The sequence below is a fragment of the Setaria italica genome, chromosome IX (assembly GCF_000263155.2).
Source record: "Setaria italica strain Yugu1 chromosome IX, Setaria_italica_v2.0, whole genome shotgun sequence".
Classification (NCBI taxonomy): Eukaryota; Viridiplantae; Streptophyta; class Magnoliopsida; order Poales; family Poaceae; genus Setaria; species Setaria italica.
The window spans coordinates 54,886,224-54,899,656 of record NC_028458.1 but is presented as its reverse complement, the minus strand read 5'-3'; the positions used below and the strand labels follow the sequence as shown (position 1 = coordinate 54,899,656).

At 46.9% G+C, this 13,433-nt stretch overlaps 3 protein-coding genes across 6 annotated transcripts; 1 reads left to right on the top strand and 2 right to left on the bottom strand.

Moving 5' to 3' along the window:
* The first annotated feature begins 4 nt into the window (after positions 1-4).
* LOC101785923 (ylmG homolog protein 2, chloroplastic) lies at positions 5-1,614 on the top strand. The gene is made up of 3 exons (XM_004985445.4): positions 5-291; positions 386-591; positions 1,026-1,614. The coding sequence occupies exons 1-3, from the start codon at positions 61-63 to the stop codon at positions 1,309-1,311; spliced, it is 723 nt and encodes a 240-aa protein (XP_004985502.1). The 5' UTR covers positions 5-60; the 3' UTR covers positions 1,312-1,614.
* Positions 1,615-1,772: 158 nt separating this feature from the next.
* Positions 1,773-6,632, bottom strand: LOC101786333 (guanine nucleotide-binding protein alpha-1 subunit). The gene is given in 14 exon segments (XM_012842800.3): positions 1,773-2,089; positions 2,240-2,319; positions 2,410-2,469; positions 2,557-2,650; positions 2,921-2,960; positions 2,963-3,054; positions 3,181-3,236; positions 3,966-4,067; positions 4,150-4,257; positions 4,790-4,867; positions 5,017-5,106; positions 5,189-5,226; positions 5,683-5,755; positions 5,868-6,632. Coding segments are annotated over 14 exon segments (1,170 nt in total). The 5' UTR covers positions 5,961-6,632; the 3' UTR covers positions 1,773-1,923.
* LOC101786722 (2-hydroxymuconate semialdehyde hydrolase) lies at positions 5,467-12,889 on the bottom strand. 4 transcript variants are annotated; one of them, XM_022822864.1, is made up of 5 exons: positions 11,980-12,884; positions 11,731-11,823; positions 11,485-11,552; positions 8,909-8,999; positions 6,874-6,975 (listed from the first exon to the last, which is right to left on the bottom strand). In XM_022822864.1, exons 1-4 carry the CDS (start codon positions 12,646-12,648, stop codon positions 8,915-8,917), a joined length of 915 nt encoding a protein of 304 aa, XP_022678599.1. In that variant the 5' UTR covers positions 12,649-12,884; the 3' UTR covers positions 6,874-6,975; positions 8,909-8,914. The 4 variants fall into 4 exon arrangements, with proteins under 4 accessions (XP_004985503.1, XP_022678599.1, XP_004985505.1 ...); XM_004985446.3 differs by lacking the exon at positions 8,909-8,999 and having other exon boundaries at positions 5,467-6,975; positions 11,980-12,889; XM_004985448.3 differs by lacking the exon at positions 6,874-6,975 and having other exon boundaries at positions 8,686-8,999; positions 11,980-12,883.
* Positions 12,890-13,433: the final 544 nt, after the last annotated feature.

Sequence of the window (13,433 nt, the reverse complement as noted above, 5' to 3'; positions counted from 1 at the left end):
CTGAAACCTCTCGTCTGCCATCCGCCTCGACCCGCTTGAGCGCCGCACCGCACCGCACCAATGGCCTCCCCCAACGCCGACCCGCCTCAACACCACGTCTCGACGCCGCCACTCCTCCTCGCCGTACGCCACATCCCCTTCCCCGGCGTCCACCGGCCACGCGCGCTCCCCGCCCCCGACGTCCTCACCCCTATCGCCCGCCGCCTCGAGGAGCTCGCGTCCGCGGCCGCCGCGCACCCGCTCCTGAAGCCGCTCTTCGCCGTCCACTCCCACCTCTCTTCCTTCTCCCAGGTAGGGCAAACACATGCACGCCGTCTTTGTTGAGCTCGATCGCGATACATGGTTGACGAAAGCTAACGCCGTTGTGGTCTGATGGAATGAGCAGAGCAGGAGGCTGCTGGTGGCGGCACGGCGGGACGCGCTGCTGTCCGGGGAGCACTGCTTCGCGGCGGTGCTGGGGGACTCGGTGGCCGGCGTGGTGGTGGCCAATGGCATCAACAACTTCCTCAGCCTCTACAACACCGTGCTCGTCGTCAGGCTCGTGCTCACCTGGTTCCCCAACACGCCGCCCGCCATCGTCGCGCCTCTCAGGTAACAAACACCACTGCAGCTGCACGTACCGTATCGTCCACACTACAATTCTTATCGATGTTGTACAATATTTAAAATTTGCTCCTGGATCGCTAGAAAACTATATGATTTGACAGTAACCCACATTTCCTAAACTAGCTACCACATTTGAGACTACGATGTGCCATTCCCCATCAAAAGATTGAAAGTAAGGTCAGTACTGCAGTGATTTCTGCTCAGCAATTTCACGCAATTTCGCTTGCTCCAGTAAGGGCCAATGAAAATCAATACCGCAAGACAGAAAAGCTTCTGCCTTGCACGTTTCTTCAGATAAAAGAAGAGGTTGAGCATGACGAACCAATAGCTGGATTTGGATGCTAATGCATTGACCCCCAAAGTCTCAGAATATGCAGCTTTCCTGATGTGTATATGACCATGATGCTAATGCAATGCAGCACGATCTGTGACCCGTACCTGAACATCTTCCGGGGCATCATCCCGCCGCTGGGGGGAACGCTGGACCTGTCGCCCATCCTCGCCTTCCTGGTCCTCAACGCCTTCACCAGCACCGCCGCCGCGCTTCCGGCAGAGCTCCCCGACTCTGCGGCAGCTCCAGAGCATCATCGCCATAGCAGCGCTGCTACGTCCAGCTGCTCCGCGCCCCTTGACCTGACGGCCAACCAGAGGAAATGGATGCAGAGAATGCAGTCCCGGAAATCGCAGGGAGATGGTGATCACTAGGCGTTGTGTTCGTCAGTGCCTTGTTACCGGCTGGACAGAACATAGCTCGGATCGGACGCTCGCATAATCTGCACTCCAACTTGAGCATGAAAAAGCAGTTCTGCATGCAGGCCCTGTAACCATCGAATCACAAACTTCTGGCAATGTAGCATGCAGAATTATTTTGGTAGATCACGTCGCTTCAAATGTTTTTTTTTTTGGTGTTGTAATGCGTTGAGGAACTCCTTCCTTGAGGGCTGTGCTTTCTGCATGTATGTAGAGGAACCTGCTTGACTGTTCGTATTACAGTTTATCTTTCAGACACCCGATGCAAACGAATGCAAATTTTCAGCCATAACACCTGAATCGAACTTTCAGCTATTTCTGGTCAACAAATTCAGGATCACAATCTGCACTAATGAACCTGACTGCGACATGGTAGAGAGGAACCAATTTTTCCACAGGCCACAATGCGCAGCAGGTATCTTTACCAGCTTGTGGAAGAACAAAATGATCAATAAATGTTCCCCATGCAAAAAGAATTACAATAGGCAAAGTTGTGACACTGTAAACTCTCTGTTCCTCTCACCATCCTAATTACTTTTCTTGTGACTTACAACAACACATACTCGTTCAAGTTCCTTCTCTGGAGCGCCTCATACTCTCATCGATCAATTTAAATGTCTTCTTTACAAGTTTCTGATCCAGGGCAGTTGTTCTGTAAATCTTGAACACTCGGTCTACACGGTCTGGCTTGCTGCTCTGGAAGTAGAGCTCCTCAAACTTCTTTTTCACAAACCTGTAAATTGACCCTCCAGAGCATAAGCAGCAGTTTTGCACATGCAGGTGTAAGATAGCAAAGTGGAAAAGTTATTTTTTGGCATGTATGTGCACATATACATCTTTATCTGACATTAATAGAGTGATAGGGAGACAGGAGCACACTCACTCGTAGGCATGTTCAACCTCCTGTTTGCCAGGCACAGTAGGCTGGTAGTCTTTAAACCACTCGCACACACTCAAAGGAACCTACATAAGGATGACAAGTCAAACAATGTTGGCACTCCAGCGGATTTAGTATTACTCAGCTCTTGATAGGTTTCAAAAGGTGACCCTTACCTTTTGTATTTTCCTCTCAAATATGTCGAATTTGTTGAGAAACAACATAAATGAGGTTTTCTGGAAGTCAGAATGGCATCAGGGTGGGTTCAAGATGACAATATATTAACATGAGAACAAAAAATTCTGATGAAGTCTAATACAAACCTCAAAACATCTTTGCTTTAGCACCCAGTCAAAGAGTCCTTTGGTCTCCATCATTCTGTTCTTCGTCTCATCCTCGAATAGCATCTGATCATACCTGAAATTAACAGCCTGGGCTCAATTTTTGTTCAAAATATTTCAAAACTATATTCAATAGAAATAGAATTAATGTCAGGAACACCCCAACTAAACATAAAGAACACATGAATAACAAAACATTGATCAGATTGTACATGGCAACTTATAAACCAAACTTTTGGTGGTGCTGTGCATCTTGACAAAATCTAAAGGAACAGCTTCCGAGTACAATTCAGCAGTTTAGGATAAGTTCAAGTCAATGAAGTGTAAACAATGAAAATGTACTTACTCGCTAATGGCAGCACAAAAGATTACAGCATTAACACCTCAAAAAGATGAATCCACTTCCTTCTATCATTTCTTTGGCCTCCTACGTCGTACAACCTATAGACCTCTCCACCTATTTTGCTCTCTCCAAGAGGGCTGTAGGAAAATAAAAACTTACTAATTAGAAGATTAAAGTTATCTGTTACTCAATAATACCAATTTAGTTCGTGACCCAGACAGAGTGTAGCAAAAGAAATATGCAAATACCATGTCAGCAGTTACCTAAACTGAACTTCTACCGCACCATTCGTCTGTACTCTTGCATAAAGCATGTCCTCCTGCAAAAATCAGCCCAGATAAGTACAATAGATAAAATGCAAACCCTTAAGACCTATTATCAAATAACCATGTACAGAAACCAAAATTATATGACGGAACATTCACATAAAAGGAAATTAAAACAAAAGATAGGTTGTAGTTCCTATACACCATCAGGGTGCTTGACCATAACTAGATGATTCCATGGTATCTACTTTAGAGGCTGCTTCACCATGCACAACTATAATGATTCAAACAAATAGATATAATTTAACATATTTTTTTGCTTAGGAGGAGACATCATTACAAAAACTGAAACATAGTCTGGGTAATGTAGTCATGCTAATGTTTTGGAAGTTGTGAAAGGAACCAAAGGTCTTTTCAGCAAAAGGTTCTGGTTGAGCATTGAGCAACACATCGAAACTCAAAAGGTTGGGGGACTCAGATAAGACTATGCCTCATTTAGTCTAGTAGAATTTTCACTCACTTCACTGCAATTGTGAATGGGGATTCTATTCAAGATTGATATATGCAAGGTATAATATTTAGCCACTTCCTGCATACTTGAACTAATTGCCTCCTAACTCCTAAGGTCTTCAAGAGGAAAGGGATATCTGTATATCTCACATTTAACCCAACCTCTTATGCAATTCGGCAACCTCAAACACAATCAACAGGAAATGGTATGCTAATATCAGAAAACCTGTAAATAAGGCTTAAAAGATTCTAGATTGGGCATAATTACATACCTTTGGTGGTACATAATCTACTTCAGCTAATCTGTCCAAATTGCTCATGAAGTACCGTGCACAGTCAGGGACTTGCAGAATACTTCCACGTGAATAAGTTTCCTACAAATGCATTTCTCAGTAATCAAGCTTTCTGTTCATCTGTCTATACAATTTCTTTAAACAAAATAGCAATATTTTTCACCTGAATGGCTGGATCTTGCCATAGTTTTCTTACATCCTGTACAAGCTCTTTGTTCAGCAATGGGTAATCCAATTTTGCACCAATTTCTGATAGTTTCTCCCCGATCTCCTGAAGTTAGGACAAGGTGGACGATGAGAAGCTTCTATGAGCTAGCAAAGGCATCGCAATGCCTACAAAGGTGACATATAATTGTTTAGCCTCAGAACTACAAACCAAAAAAAAATGTTTAATACCTCATGATAGATGAATTCTGTATACCCAACATTTCAAACAACAATTAGTCAAGCATACTAATGTTAGCCTTTTTCCCTCAAGCAATCGAATATATCAGCAAGGTTTCCAGTTATAAAGACATAAATGATTTTCTGGAAAATCTAAGGAGAAATAGATAAAAATGAATGGCTGCACATTGTTTCTCCCCTTTTCCATTGGGTTCAATTTAATGTTCAAGGGATGTCATTTCATTAGCAAATGACAATGCAAAGCATAATAATGCATTTGAGATCAGCACAGTTCCAGACTGATTCAACCATTGCAATCATCTCAGCCGTACCACATTAGAATCATTACATTTCAGAATAACCAAGTTTCTATATTCCAAAAAGTAACTCTAATTACTGAAGAAAACAAGGGCACAAACCTGATTATCTGGGGATAGAACATATTTTGAGGAATCTGATTCCACTTGGGCTAGCTCTTTAGCTCCGTCATATAGAATCTGTGCACATTAACTCATTACTGAGGCAAAAGATGTGCAAATACACCCCCATAGGAGCAGCATACCAATCTACAATCAAATTTTTTCTACATAATACCCACTACGCTGTTAGTGAAAAAAAATGACAAACCCTTTCTAGTATAGCATACTTTAATTGTCTGATACACGTTCGCGTGGATGACTGAAGTATAGCTCCTAAGTTCTCCCTCATCGAAACCAGTTTGGAAAATGAGCTTTATCTGCAAATGAGCAATCAGAAATATAAGTGACCTGCTGATGGTATAGGAATTATGATCCACAAAGGAATGACATGAGCCTTGCCTGTTTAAATATTGTAGACTTTCCCAATTCTCCAGCACCTTACAAAGGCCCTGTTTGGAACCGCGGCCGGGAGAAGCGCTGCTCAGATAAGATGTATAAATATTGAAATAGCGCTTATTTGAGAAGCGGATCTGAACTAGCTTCTGCGTTTTAGTACAAATGAAGGTGGTGGGGAGAAGCGCGGCCAAAAAAAGCTGCAAAAAAGCACGCCGTTTGGCTTCTAGTTTCAGCTTATTTTGACCATAAGCTGGATTTAAGCTGTTCCAAACAGGGCCAAAGAAAGACAGACAGGCAAAGAAATTTATTGATGACCAGCATGCAAAGATAGCATTTACAAGTCTGAATGATACACAAAGACAATTGACTAGGGAGAAACTATAGAGATAGCTCTTTTGGTTCAGCCAGCAAACTATCGAGACAAAAGTCTACACAACAACAGATAGGAGTACTTCACATGACAAAATACCTCTTCAGTTCAAGTAAGTTGGCATTACCGAGAAGTAAGAGCTTGTGGATGTGTTGCTCTGCCTTTGTCTGTTGCAAAATCTGCCGGTCGATGTCAGCAGACTGTACACACACACCATGAGTACCAGAAGGAATCAAATGCAGTTGCTTAGTGCTAACCAGCTCAAAATCAAAACCTACTAATAGCATTTACTTGGTCTATACGACAAGTTACCCTTGCATTTTCAGCTGCTTCAGCCTCGTTTAAGGAATGAGGTCTACTACAGGATGAGCCCATGCTTTCAATCACGCAGGTAAGCACAGACATTATTCTAGAGGCGCACTCTCATATCTGAGCCTCTTCTGGAGTAGTGCATCTAGGCCAGTCCATAAGCTTTAGCCAGCAGCAGACTTGCTGTGGGGGAACGGGGTTGAATTGAACCCTCTGCAATTTCAGAATAGAAACGAGCGACACCTGCAGCTCAACTCCTGGCGGGCGGAGCCCAATCCCTGCAGTGCGCCTCGCTCCTCGCGCGCCCCTCCCTGCAGAGCCTGGTCCCCCCGGCACGCGGCTCCAGGTGGCTGGGACGCTCGATCCCCGCGGCGCTGCCTGCTCAAGGCGGCTGCGACGCTCGATCCCCGGCGGCGCGGCCTGCTCCAAGCGGCCGCGGCTCTCGATCTCGGCGGCGCGGCCTGCTCAAGGCGGCTGCGACGCTCGATCGCCGGCGGCGCGGCCTGCTCCAAGCGGCCGCAGCTCTCGATCCCGGCGGCTGCGGCGCTCGACCCAGGCGACTGCGCCCACTTACGGCGACGCGGCACTCGATTCCGGCGACTGCGCCCACTTCCGACGATGGGCCCGCTCCAGCTAATGCCGGCGGTGGCGATGAAGATGGAGCAGGAGCTTGCCCAAATAGGGGACGATGCTCGCGGTAGACGCTCCCGAACGTGCTCGAGGTAGGGGCCGACGCGGAGGAGCTTGCGAAGGCGGGACTTAAGAGGAACCAGAGCGTGCTCCCAGGTGCGAGCAATGTAAGCAAGGGTGGAGCAGTACATTTGACAAGTCGTTGGCGCTAAAATCGATCCAACACACGAACAAACACATTTTAACGACTTTGTTGGAGAAGAAAAGATAATTCTATGATTAGTGAGTCCAATATTGTCAGGTTGGATCTAAAAAATATTGCAGCCGACGAACACAAGGCTCTTGAAGAAGAGCTAAAGAATTGTAGAAGATGCGGTACAATAATTGGAGCGATGCAAGGAAAAAATCTTGTCGCGCTTCGAGGAGGATCGTCACGGCAACATCACAAAGACCAAGAACGTCACCTTCGGCACTCCACCACCTGAGGTACAAACTAACGTGAGCACATCATCATCACCGTCTCTTTTTATTATCATGGATGATCTTACATTGTAATAGATAATTTGCGCTTATCGGTAGCTAAAAATATGCAAGATATGGTAGATAAGAGCAATGGTAAATGAGTTGAGGGGGTAATAATGTTGCATCTGTTTCTAATACTGTAGAATCTCAAATCCCATCTTGTAGTGCATCGGCAGCACACATAGTGGAGCCTCGGTATGGCATGGCGTTGAACTATTTCGTGGGACAAACACCTCCACCTCAATCTGATCAGATTACACCGGTCAGACCGCATGGTTCAACCGGTCAGACCGGTCTAGGTGCCATGGTTCTATATGCGTCATCTCCAGAGCCTATAGCTACTCTACCTCCCGTTCAGGTTGGCTCTGGTCGATCTAGTGAGGTTCCTGATTTTGTAGTTCCATATACTACAGTAGCTCATGGCACTCTGCCCGCGGTTCCTGTTGGAGTGGGTGTTTCATATGGTTCCATGCCTAATCCACAATTAAATAGTCATTTGCAACATAATGCTCCAAATCCACTTGTACAATAGAATGTGTTGCAATCGAATGCTTCTACATTACAATCATCTAGGCCAACCACTATTTAAGAAATTATTGATAGGTTTAATACCAATCTTGCTAAACAAATGAAGGAGGATTATGGAATAGAGGTGAAACATAAAACCCGTACATATCAAAATCCGTATCCATTGAGCTTTGATTCGGCTTCTTATACTTCTGGTTGGTGTTGTCCTGATTTTGTGAAATTTAGCGGGAATGATAGCAAAACTACTTGGGAGCACATTAGCCAATATCTAGCTCAATTAGGAGAAGCTAGTTCCATAGAAGAAGTGAAAGTGCGATTATTTTCTTTGTCTTTAACTGGAACTACTTTTTCATGGTTTGCTTCATTACTTGTTAATTCTATTCATACTTGGGAGCAATTAGAGCAAAAAAATTCATGATCACTTTTATAGTGGAGATAATGAGTTAAAGATTGAGTCATTTAACATCGGTTAGGCAAATTTATGATGAATCTATTGCTGATTATATTAGAAGATTTAGAGATAAACAATTGTTGTTATAGTCTTGTTATCTCCGAGAGGGATCTTGCTAAATTAGCTTTTAATGGATTGCGGTCCCATATTAGAGAAAGATTGGAAGGTCATGAATTTGCTAATATTACCTAAGTTTTGCAAAGAGCTTTGGCTTAAGAAAGCTGAAGTAAAGATACTCGGCTCAAATCTAATTGTTGTAATATGTATATGATAAATTATGAAACCTCGAACGATGAGAGTAAGGATGTTTATGCTGCTGAATTTGTATGGTCACTAAAAGATATACCAAACAGTTGTGTTTCTATCAAGCCGATCCATAAAAATCGGCAAGATGAGGTGAAATTCATTCACTTTTGATGTGTTTAAATATGATAGAATCTTTGATGAACTAACAAAGGCTGGAAAGATTAAGTTGTGCCTCCAGTTGATGATTTAAAGCAGCATGCTTATTGCAAGTGGTATAATTCTTTTTCTCATGGTACTATGCCTCCAGTTGATGATTTAAAGCAGCATGCTTATTGCAAGTGGTATAATTCTTTTTCTCATGGTACTAATGACTGTAATGTTTTCCGTAGACAAATACAATCGGCCATCAATGAAGGACGATTGCATTTTCACGGAATGCAGATCGATCAAAATGACTTTTCTATAAACATTCTTGAGTTAACAAATCCCAAAGTGCTCATTCGGCCAGATCAGGCTGAAAAGGCTAAAGGGGAAAATGTACTCATAGGTGAGGAGAGGCCTGAGAAGAAGGTGCCAATGAAGGAAACCCCTCAAGTTGCAGCAAAGGCTTCAATGCTCGGGGGCAAGACAAGAATAAGAAGGTCGGCAGCACGCCAACTAGTCTGACCGGTTCTCAGGCCGATCTGATCGGTGCCTCCAGTAGGCCAGGAAATGCCTTCAAGTCCAAGAATAGAGTAAGGCCGAGCTTTGAAGAACTCCTGGCCAAGTAAAAAATGAAAGGAGCTGCTCAGAGGCGAAGGAGTCAGCCATACAGTACTAGAGATGCAAAATCACCACCAAGACATGAAACACAACAAGGTACGCACCAACAACAAGATAATTTTGCTATTGCACTATATTCTTTTGTTGGATCAATTATGCCATGGTCTTGGTCTTATCCTTGCTATTACTCACCTGCTGATTATAGTAGTATGTACATGCAACCATATATGATTAAATATCCTACTTCATATCCAAACTATGGTGCATTATATAGACCGGTAGCTTGCAATAACAATTTGGTAAAAAATAATGTGTGTGCTACTGTTAGGCAATGTGAAGGTAGCAACAAGCAAAATTCTAAGTGTGTACAGTTGAGGTGGTGTCCCTTGGGCTTATCCCACACCCAAAAAAGGAAAATTACAAAGCATGCGCAAGTGAGGAGCGATGGAGCAACAAACTGAAGAGAAGCCGGCTAAGCTAACACGAATCAGGAAGGAGTGGAGGCCGAAGCATGTAAATACTGCGTCGACTTGAGCAAATCAAGTATTATGGCCGATAGGATGTTATCGCCCTTAGAAAAAAATATATATGGTCGATATTTTGTTCATCATCATTCTTAGGCAATTTTGGTTTAGGAGAATATTTTTTGGCACATATCCTTTGCCAAAAAACAGGGAGTATTTAATTTTCATTAAAATTTAAATATAACAATGGGTATAGTGTCCAGGAAATTACCACAGTTCTACAATGCCTTCTAGCAAAGCAAAGTGTTTTTAGTGGTTTGTAACAAAAGTCATCTTTCAACGGTGTCCAGTAGCCAATTTTGCCAATATCAAGTGACAAATGTTATTTTTATTTTTGGATGATAGGACTAAGATACCTTGGTAAACAGGTAGCAGAAGCAGTTGTGTTTCACCGAATGAACTGGCGGGAAACACTTCCTTATTTTCCACATCAGTGGAATAAATAATGTACAAGTACAGTATAACTAATTCACAGGCCACAACTACAGGTTTACACTAGAGCATTTTGCTGGAACTATCATCCTTCATTCAAAATCAAAAGAGAGGGGAACAATGGCTTGAGGCGTTTGCATGGAGTGGTGGGGACAACTTCATATGCATGCAGCATGCTGAACTTTCTCAACTTGCTCCACGCCACCGTTTCAGACTCGCTCAACTGAACCAATTTGGCCGTTTGAACCGCTACTGCTGAATCGAAGGAGGCTTTTGTGATGCTAGTAAGAAATCCAATATAAGCTTGTTGAACCGGGCCGGGTCCTCCATCTGAGGCACATGGCCTGTTTTCTCGAAGATTTCCATTCTAACACTCTCTCCCAAGCACCTGCCACACGCGCGAGTGCAAATCAAAATAAATAAATAAATAAAAAGATTGCCACGGCGGTTTGCAATGCGATACGGCCATAATTTGGCAGCGCATTATACAGTAAGCAGAGCCATGGCCCATGGCTCAATTGTTCCACAAGTGAAGGACCGGCCATTCATGTCATCCCTCTCCAATTGCATCAGGATCGCTATGAGATTCATGTATTGTAGCTCCAAGTGTGCTTTTAGTTAGTTTTTTCAACCTGTTTTTTGCTTTTGCAACCAAAGGGCCTAAAAGCTATATGTGCTTTTCCTAAAAGCTGATTTTACTTTAGTACAAAACCAAAAGCACCTTCCCTACTTTCAAATACTTTTGGAGAAAAAATTAGAAACAATTACCCTTTACGAACATATTGGTTCGTTTCCACCCCGTTCTATTCCTTCTCCCGCACGTGCAATCCGTCCGCCTCCTCCCGCCGCCCGCCGCCCCCAGCCGCCGGCCCACCGTCTGCCGCCACCGGACGCTGGCCCGCCGCCCGCCGCACCCCGCCGGCGCGCGCGGTCGCGGCATGGGCCACAGTATGGCCGGGCGGAGCATGTGGCAATGCGACTCCGAGCAATGGGCGGAGCAGGTGGCGATGCGACGCCGAGCAATGGGCAAGGACGGTGAGGATGGGCGAGCAGTGGCGGTCAGCGGACTTCGGCGTGGCCATCGACGAATTCTCTCGTGATTTCGTGATTTCCCCCACCGCCGTTGTGGACTGTGAAAACTGGATTTAGAGTGTCAGAGCTGGAAATCTCTCGTGATTTCGTGATTTCCCGCACCGCCGCTTTGGACTGTGAAAGCTGAAATTCTGTCAGTGGACAGCGAGGACAGGCGAGCAAAGGCTGAGCGCTCGCCGACCGTGGGCGAGAGCTCCGCCGTGGGGTGGACTAGCCAGCTCGTTAGTGAGATAGGGAGAGAGTTGAGTGGGGTGAACTGTGGATGACATATAAGGTCCACTCAATAGTTTATTCAAAAGCCACAGCTACTCTAACCAAACGACCTTTTACTTTTACCATAGCTGATTTTCCACAGCCCACAGCTCACAGCAATTTTTCCAAAAGCCACCGCCCAACCAAACATACTAAAACAACATATGGTCTAGTGAGGTACCTCTTGACAGCAAAGGCCTTTTCCAAGGGAAATATCTGATCATGGTCACCCCAGATGAGCAAAACGTCCTGCCATAAATAACATCAAATAATTGCAGAATTATAATTAGAGCTCAAACGCACTTGGATTGAAGCAAAATTCAGTGTAGCTGGCTTGAATTCTCTGTTCATATTGTTCAAGCAAGCATGCATGGTGAATCTGCTCTCCTGTTCAGAACGCCAGCCAGCAAAAGACAGCAGGAGATACCTGAGGCAATGGTGTCAACTTGAACTCGTCTGTGCCAACAGTTATAGCCTTCATCAGCTCAATCTTCCCATCCCTTTTATCCATAAAAAGTTGCTGCGAAATTGTTGCATTGACAAGAACTATTCTTTCAACCTCAATTATTCCCGAAAAAAACTGAATAATACACTCGTGGGACGTGGGCAATCATTTTTTCCTGCGATCCAGAGATGCAGCGCGGCTGGATCGAGCACGAGGAATCCGTTCCGTTACCTGCACGGCCTGTCGGAGCACGAAGTCCGGCAGCAAGGTAATGGCCTGCCTCCGGTAGAAGGAGAGCTCCATGAGCCGCCGCGCGCCGCGCGCGTCCAGCGGCATGAGCAGGTCGGCCGTGCGCGCGAGCCCGCCGCCAGCGCGCTCGAGGAGCGCCCTGTCGTCCTCGGCGGTCTTGAGCAGGTCGGAGTTGGACATCACCACGGGGCCGACCCTGCCGGGTCCCGCTGCGCGCGCCAGGGCGTAGGCCACGAAGCCGCCGTAGCTGGTGCCGATCGCGGCGACGCGCGCGTCCGCGGTGAGGCCCGGGAGCGCGTCCAGTAGCGCGGCGAGCGCGGCGGCCTGCGCCAACTCAGAGGGCGCCGCCGGGGAGCCGCGGGAGGAGGCGCCGAAGCCGAGGAGGTCCGGGACGATGACGTGGAAGTGGCGGGACAGAGGGCCCACCTGCCGGCGCCACTGCCACGTGGCCATGGGCCCGAAGCCGTGGATGAGCAGCAGCGGCGGGAGGCGCGGCTCCCCCGGGGGCGCCCAGTAGTGGATGACGGTGCGCGGTTGCCCGCCATCGCTGCCGTCGTCGGACGGGAGAGCGGCGGTGTGGGGCTGGAGGCCAGCGCCGAGGAACGCGCGGCGCGCGATGAATTCCATCAGCGGGAGGATGCTGAAGCCCATGGCGGCGAGAGAGCGGTGGCTCGGAGACGGTCGCGTTCGCGTCACGGCTTCTTGACCGGCGGGGGCACGTGGAAGTGCAAGCGGAGAAAAGCGGCTGGTTAGATTAGATGCTGATGCGGCAGACAGGGCGGTGCAGCTGGCCACCGTCTCATCGACATCGACTGCGGTGACGTCGAAGCAAAGAACAATCTGTCCGGATGCGTGTGCAACGTCACTACTCACTCGGTTCTGATTTCTGAGTGCAGTTACTGCAGTGACTGCATGTTATAACTCTCTGCACAATGCAGTTTCAAATCGCAATGCTAACGACCGACCGGACGTTCCCGACCTTACGGTCGATCCTACCGGCGCAGAGCGCTTCCTCCCAGACTCCCCACCTGCACTCCCTTTTCCTTTTTCACCCTTCCGACCTGCTCTCGTCCCTCTCCGGTTCTTCCTCTTCTCCCCATTTTCATTCTCTTCCTCTCTCACCTAGGTTTCTTGGCGTGCCGAAGGCGGCTCGGTCGGCCCGAGCCCGACCCTCCCCCACCGGCGGCGGCGGCACGCGGGCCCCACGGCGGGTTTCCCCGCCGCCAGGAGCGTCGGCGCGGGCTCGAGGCAAGCTCGTCCGCCGGCGGCGGCGCGCAGGCCCCCGCGGTGGGCTCCCCCGCCGCCGGAGCGCCGGTGCGGGCCCGAGGCGAGCTCGCCCGCCGCCGGCGCCAGGGCGATTTGTTTTTTTCCTTTTTTTTTTCTTTTTTCCGAAAACTTTTCTCTAAATTTTGTTCCTAGATTTTTTTTCATGAATC